Here is a 7,670-nt window from a genome sequence, read left to right as displayed (position 1 = left end):
ATTCGGATTCGGATTCGACGGATATTTAATATCTATTACCGAATTCGTATCCGTCGGATATTGTTCGAATTCGGATATTATCAGTATCCGTTTATCCGGCAAATTCGAACATTTTATTGCAGCACTTTATCTTTTTTCTCCTACTTACTCGAATGAATTTTCAAAACCCTAAAACTAGATCTCTACATTCTCTTCACAAAATTAACTCGCAAACCCTAAACTATATGAGATCCTCTTCTTCCTTTTAAAACAAAGGCAGATAGTGAGAGAGGGAGGCGATGGGGATGGATGATAGTGTTGGTAGTGGTCTTTGGGGTTTTCCTTTTTTTTTTGTATATGATGGAATGGGTTTGGGTTATTTTGATGGAATGGGTTTGGGCTATTTTTGTTTTTATTTTATTTTCTCTAAAAAGAATATTCACTTTTCTTATAGAAACAAAAGATAGTGTGTAATTACTAAAAATAAATATTAATGATATTATTAATAATAAATAAAAGGATTTACTTCTCGGATTCGGATGTTAAACGGATCGGATATACCATTTACCAAATTCGCATCCGCTAAGAGCCGGATATCTCATAAACGGATTCGGATAATATCTGCTTGAAACGGATTCGGATAATATTCGCTTTAAACGGATTCGGATGCGGACGGTAATCGAATTTCCGAATATCCATTTACACCCCTACTGCTTAGCCTGAAATCAGCCTTTCACTTTATTTGGTGGTTGGTTGAGATTAGCCTCACTAAAAATCATGTTCTTTAATGTCAGCCCTGTGCATAAGAGAGGTGAAACTATCCCCTAATAAATTCCACTTACCTTTACTAGCTGTTTGATTATTGGATCTTTGCCTATTTCCTTTTGTTCTGAAGAAATGATATATTTGCCCCCCTTTTCTATCCAACTTCAACCTCTTGTTTGGATATGAAGTTCTTGACACCCTGGTTTTCAGTAACTCTATCAAATACATGATTCAAGAGTAAATGAAAAAGAGAATTGGATTAATGACTATAAAATATCATAAAATCCTTACATCTAATACTAGAAATAAATAATAAATTTTACTATAATTTCTACTTCTAATCCAATAGCTTTAGTGAGGAGACCCACTAACACGAGTCAAGTGGTAGAAACATAATTTGAATATTGCTCGTCCCAGTTATTAGAAAACATCTACTCCCATGGATGTCTTCTGATAATTCAAGGGAGTAGTTTGGATGACCAGAGATTTTAGAAAAAGTCCATCACCAGCTTTAGTATCTGCCTTAGTCATCAAAGTACTATATTTGCCAGATGATCAGTAATTAGATTTGGTCTGTTCTAGGCATATAATTTGCAGATCCAAAATCTCCAGAAATAGGATGTGCAGAAGTGGTCATCAAAGCTCTCCTCAGCCAGTGGGATTCCAGGGAAGAAAGAGATAGATTAGTTGGGCAAGAAAGGGCCGAGGAGAAAGGGGGAGACTTGAGAGGGCAAGAGTCGAGAAAGGCCATGTCTCCCAAAAATATTTTTTTCATGATAAATCTGTATCTCGGGGGCTTAGGGCAGTGGGATAAGGAGAGAGATTTGAGGGAAATGATGAAGATGAAGATGAGCATGGGAACCTACTAAAAATCAGGAAAATGTTAACATGCCCAAAATGGCAACTTCACATTATTTCTTTGGAGCTTATTTGGGAAATGATATATGGCTTCCCCGTATTTTTGTCACGCCTACCAGACATGCCTTACATTTAAAAGGCTCCGGAAATGTTAAATGACCCTGGTTCTCATGAAACTATGGAAAGAGAATTAAATGAATGTTGTCCTTTTCATTAAATTAAATTAAAAGAAGGTTGCTTTTTTCATCAAATTCAAGGGAGCTTTAAAATATCTTAAATTTCTGATAAGACAGATCTTAAAATAAGCCCTAGTTAGACCCTGATAACCCCTAGTTAGACATGATAACCCCAGGGTAGTCCTTGATAACCCCGGGTTAGACTTTATAACTCTAGGTTAGTCCTTGATAATGGGAGATGAAACAAGGTAAAAAGGGCTTAGGGGCATTTTCAACTTTCTGTTTCTCTTTTTTACTATAGAACCTTATTTTAAGGTCTGTTGATCTCTCCAATTAGGAATTTCGGATATTTTTCAGCTCCTGAGGGAAAAATAATGAATGTTGTCCTCTAGGTATACGGTATACCCTCTAGGTATGTATACCTAGAAGGTAAAAGCAGAGGTAGGTAAAATGATCCCAACCCTTTATATGTTTGCAGTTTGCACCCACACCCCAAAATTCTTCTCGATTAGTAGATGCAATGTGGGGTGTTAATGGAAGAAATCATATGATGAATGGCATAACTCGTCATCCCACCGGACCCACCCTTTAGATGTTTGCAACACTTTTTAAGAAGCTTCTGTTGGATCAAATATCAAGGGTGAATAAATTGAACAAAAGTTGGTTAATTATACTAACCATACAAAGGAAATTAAAATGAATAACACAAATAGTAGTCAGTACTAGCTAAAATTCAAAACTTTGATGCATAATGGTTTGTAATTCAATACATTCATCTACATCTAAGCTATTTCATCTACATGCTCCAATATTATGCAATGAAAGGAGTACTTCTTATTTCATAGTTTGATATCCATACTTCACATAATGCAAATGGGATCAGATTTTACTTAAAGTTTGGCAAACAATGAATGCCGGCCTTCAGCAATAAGTTCCCCTGTTCTTTTGTTTCTGAGTAGAACACTTGTTCCAGAATAGCCTCCTTTATGCCCTAAAGCCCTTGAGATAATCTCCAGTTCATCCTGCTACCATTTGCCGATAAAAATATTAAAGCAAATAAACCAAGCACAAGAAACAAATCGTACTCCGTCAATATCTACATATACACTGATCCACTTCAACACAGGAAACACCTCACTAACTAGAAATTATCGAGGAAATGCGGGGAGGGGGGATGTCCTAACAAAAAGTACAAAATAAGCTGTTTGGGGATCTAAATTGTCTAGGAACCACAATACAAAGTGGAAGCAGCACCCTATGTAGATGATTCATAACTATACAAAAAAGAAAGAAGAAAAAGAAACGCAAGCAACATTTTAAGTTTTCTCTCCAAGGTCTGATCATTATGGATGTTTTGTATTGTTCATTACCTATACACATTCCATGGAACATAATGAATTAACTAACATTTGATGTGGAATGATAGAGTGTGGTCTCTTTCAACAGCTATTGTTTTTCAAAATTTAAACCATTTTAAATTTGTATTCGAATGAAAATTAGAAAAATCTTACAAGCTGCTATATAATTATAGATTCTCTGCAATCTGACTTCTTATAATTGTACGGTCTGATCCAGTATCCATAAACTTTGGGAAAGATCTCTGAGTTGTAATGCAGTGTACCCATGTTCTAGAGTTGGAGGCAGATGGTTTTCAGTTTGCTTCACTGTAACTGACCTTAAAACTGCAAGCATGTGTGTGTGGTCAAATGATTTTGTATCCATATAAGTGGGCTTGCAAAAGAATGTATGTTTGTATGTATTTGCACTCACATTAGGAATCTACCATGTAAACAATCATGCAATGAGAGGATTCAAAGAATTAGATGTTTTTTTATTTATTTCAAAGATAGATGTTCTTACATCGACCTTAGCAGTTGAGAGGTACGCAATAGACATGTCAACTGAGACCGTTATACGAGGGCCACTAGGCTGTACTACAGCTCCTCCAATTTCATCAACTAGGTTGGCAATGGCACCCGAGGACAAGTTCCCGGTCACATCCTGTGAAAACCAATGAAGTCAAATAACAAAAGACAATCTAATGTTAGACAATATTGGCTCAGTTAGTGAAGATTTCTGTTAGGGGTAAAATTTGCGACCTATCGGACATGTCGCACCAATCGAGAGCGGACATGTGGCTGGCAACCAACCAATAGCAAGTACGGACTCTAATCTTTCCCATAAAAGGAGGCACAATCTCCAAGGTATGGAACAGAATCACTTTTGCATTCAGTTAGTTCTAGAGTTCCCATCAGAGAGCTCATATTACTGTTGCTGGTTATGACTTAGGCCCTGTTTGTTTGAGACTATGACAACCGATGGTGAGCCCCCAAACTGATTATTGGGCTCACCATCGGTTGTCATAATCTCAAATGAACTGGACGCACAACATAATCACTTTTGCATTCAGTTAGTTCTAGAGTTCCCATCAGAGAGCTCATATTACTTGTTCCGACTTAAGCATCGGAGAGCCTTCCCACAGAGTCCAAACTTCGGGTGGTTTTCTGATCGTTTGCTCATGAGCGCATATCATCTCCTCAGGTGTGCTTCTAGCTGGGTCCCCATTCAATCTTAGGTCAGATTTCAACGGCAACAATTTCATTTTCCTTTTGTTAAACAAGAATATTAAAATCCCGTAAAGGGGATTATGTAGCTGTGGAACTAGTACTTTGCATATGCCAAAGCATTTCTAGCTGTAAATGAGTGGAATTAGATAGAATTCAATAAGTTGTAGTGAAGATGGAGATTGGTTTCTCATTCCCTACAACATGTAATTTGCCTTACTTAGAACTGAAAGGTCTTTACTGTAAGAAAGCAATCCAAAGCCTAGATTGAGATAAACCAAGGCAAAACATCTCATAACACAGAACCCAGATTTATATAAGTGAAGATAATCCAAACCCAAGATTCCCAAAAATATGAAAAACAGAAAGCAATCCAATCCCAACACAAAAAAGGAAAAGAAAAAGGAATAACATCTTCTTCTTGTGATCTGTCAAACATTATACGAGAAAATGAAAGCAAAAGGGTAGAGCTGAAATGTTTGGTAGAGGTGAATTTCTTACGGTGAGTCGAGGAGGGACTTTGAAGGTGCAGGCAACGAGACCGGGTTCGACTCGGTCGACTCGGATGCCACGGAGGACGAAGCCTTCGTAAAAGCTATGGGCGAATCGGACTCGGTGAGGGAGGACGGGGATTCGCGACACCATCGCCGATTCTCCCTCCTTCACCGACAAAGCTTCCCTTGCCTTCTCCATTTTCGATTTTGGTTTTCAACTCTCTACGAATCTACATCAGTACATCACCCTACTTCTTTTTACACCATATAATTTCTCTCATTTATGACTGCTTTTAGTCATGAATATGACATGGGAAATTATCTATTCGCCCCTTTTTGTTCCTTGGGCCACCCCCTTGTAGTGTAAAAGACTAAAAGGGTAGCCGTAAACATAGTTGTAAATTTTGGCCCAAATTCGAAACCAAAATTTCACGAAATCCTAAATTTCGTGAAGATGCTTTTAAATTTCGGCTGAAATCTGAAACCGAAATTTCACGAAATCCAAAATTTGGTGAAAATGCTTATAAATTTTGGCCGGTTGAAACCGAAACCGAAACCGAAACCGAAATTTCACAAAATCCAAAATTTTGGAAATTTCAGAAAATTTCAGGTGAAATTTCAGATATAATAAAATATAACTTTTTTATTCTATTACCAGATTCGCCTAAATTTCAGTTTCGGCCAAGGCCGAAATTGGGGCCGACGGTGTTTTGGCGGAGTTTATGCTGACTTTTGCCAGAGTGGAAAAAAAAATGACATCTTTGTGGAAATGTAAGAAAGCCATTCCGGCCCTTGCGGGAATAAGGGAATGCGATGTCGAAAAGAAAGGATTGAATGGATGAGTGGAGCAGGATGAACTGCATCTGTAATTCACAGGTAGAGACTTTACGAATAAATCGACCAGAATGGTCATTAGATTAATTGAACTTAGAGAAACTGAAATTTAAAACCTTGGCCGTAAATACACTAGGAGGGGATGGCCCTAGGAAGAAGAGGGGCGAATATATTACTTCCCCGTTGGCTGAAATTTCGATAATTTCGGGCGAAATTTCGGTTATAATAAAATATTACTTTTTTTTTCTATTACCGGAATCGGCCAAAATTTCGGTGCCGAAATCTGGCTGAAACTGAAACTTAAAACCATTGCCATAATACACTAGAGGGGGATGGCCCAAGGAAGCAGAGGGGCGAATATATTACTTCCCTCATTCAAATGAGGCTGTTTTGCCGACGTCCCTACTAAGTGCATAGCCCGAAATCAGCCTCACATTTTTTTTTGTGAATGGTTGAGATTAGTCTCACTAAAAATCATGGGCGCTGATATTCCACCACCCCCCCCCCCCCCCCCACCCGCCCTTTTTTTTTTTAATGATGAGTGTGTCCCCACGCCCCCTCAATCATTTAGTGCACGTTTCCCACCTACCTACCTCTCTCTCTCTCTCTCTCTCTCTCTCTCTCTCTCTCTCTCTCTCTCCAACAGGACAGATGATGGCCCTCCAAAATTCTCCTCCTTGGTGCCTAAATCCAACCTACTATGACAGTGTACCGTCCCGACATAGGATGATCCAAGCGGTCCATTTGATAGGCCACATCGCAAATAGGTTGTGTCCCAAAAAACCATTTCATATGATGATCCTAGCCCTCAGGTATAGAGAGAAATTGCTTATTATGGAAACCTCTATAGATTGGAGGGTTGTGATCATCCTATGCAAATGGCTTTGGGGGCACAACCCATTTACGTTATAGCCCATTAAATGGACGGCTCAGATCATCCTATGGTTTGGACGGTACACTTCATTTTCAAAAATATGGGTGGGGCCTAAATTGAGCCTTAATGTTACTGTACGAACCACACCATAGGATGATTCAAAACCATGGACGGCTTGGATCATCCTATGTTGTAGACGATACGCTTCAATTTGAAAATTATTGGTGGGGCCTACGATTGGGCCTTAATGTTACTGTATGACCAACTCCATAGGATTATCCAGACCATGGACGGCTTGGATCGTCCTATGTTGTGGATGTGCCTTAATGTTATTGTACGACCAACTCCATAAGATGATCCAAACCATTCATTTGATGGGCCACAATGTAAATAGGTTGTGCCCCAAAAATCATTTCCATAGGATGATCATAACCCTACAATCTATAGAGGTCGCATAAGATGTGTTTCTATTTAGATCAGAGGGCTAGGATCAGCCTATGGAAACGATATTTTGGGATGCAACCTATTTACATTTATGGCCCATCAAATGGACGGTTAGGATTATCCTATAGTATGGGCGGGGCCTACGTTGTGCAAAGATGGCCCCACCATTCCACCAACGGTTTCTATTGTGTGTGGAGAGCTAGAGACGTGACATATACGTTAGCCAGCCGTCAATGCGGTCGCGGGGTGGGGGGGGGGAGGAATTATCAGCGCCTAAAATCATGTTCTTTAATGTCAGCCGTTTGCATAAGAGAGGTGAAACTATCCCCTAATAAATTCCACTTACCTTTCATGTGGGCGAGGCCATGGAAATCATTGACTAGATCCTAGCTGTTTGATTATTGGATCTTTGCCTATTTCCTTTTGTTTTGAAGAAATGATAGATTTGCCCCCTTTCCTATCCAACTTCAAGCTCTTGTTTGGACATGGATATGTTTAGCATATGTTTAACTCATGGAACAAGTGATTCCAAACCTCAGAGGCCAAGTTTGCCATCAACAAATACGTGATTGATCGGTTCTTCTTTCCAGCATTGGCAGCAATCAAGCTCTTGTTTGGATGCCATATCTTTAACTCTACCATCAATCGCTACAACTACTTTGTGAGACAGGCTGGATACAGA

The 7,670-nt window shown here is 39.1% G+C and overlaps 1 protein-coding gene across 2 annotated transcripts; it reads right to left on the bottom strand.

The window, feature by feature from the left end:
* Positions 1 to 2,491: 2,491 nt before the first annotated feature.
* On the bottom strand, positions 2,492 to 5,109 carry LOC143879954 (uncharacterized). 2 transcript variants are annotated; one of them, XM_077382681.1, is made up of 3 exons: positions 4,844 to 5,109; positions 3,639 to 3,779; positions 2,492 to 2,803 (listed from the first exon to the last, which is right to left on the bottom strand). In XM_077382681.1, the coding sequence occupies exons 1-3, from the start codon at positions 5,033 to 5,035 to the stop codon at positions 2,669 to 2,671; spliced, it is 468 nt and encodes a 155-aa protein (XP_077238796.1). In that variant the 5' UTR covers positions 5,036 to 5,109; the 3' UTR covers positions 2,492 to 2,668. The 2 variants fall into 2 exon arrangements, with proteins under 2 accessions (XP_077238796.1, XP_077238797.1); XM_077382682.1 differs by having other exon boundaries at positions 2,492 to 2,800; positions 4,844 to 5,105.
* Between the last annotated feature and the right edge of the window lie 2,561 nt (positions 5,110 to 7,670).

This window comes from Tasmannia lanceolata, unplaced genomic scaffold (assembly GCF_043159265.1).
Source record: "Tasmannia lanceolata isolate RefF3 unplaced genomic scaffold, GAP_Taslan_0.1 ptg000006l, whole genome shotgun sequence".
Taxonomy (NCBI): domain Eukaryota; kingdom Viridiplantae; phylum Streptophyta; class Magnoliopsida; order Canellales; family Winteraceae; genus Tasmannia; species Tasmannia lanceolata.
Note: the sequence above shows the minus strand (reverse complement) of the source record. Positions and strands in the feature narration are given on the sequence as shown.

Coding starts and splice junctions, on each gene's coding strand:
- LOC143879954 (XM_077382681.1), bottom strand. CDS start 5,035: ATGGAGAAGGCAAGGGAAGCTTTGTCGGTGAAGGAGGGAGAATCGGCG. Junction 3,780..4,843: donor AAGTCCCTCCTCGACTCACC/GTAAGAAATTCA, acceptor TGGTTTTCACAG/GATGTGACCGGGAACTTGTC. Junction 2,804..3,638: donor TCTCAACTGCTAAGGTCGAT/GTAAGAACATCT, acceptor GGCAAATGGTAG/CAGGATGAACTGGAGATTAT.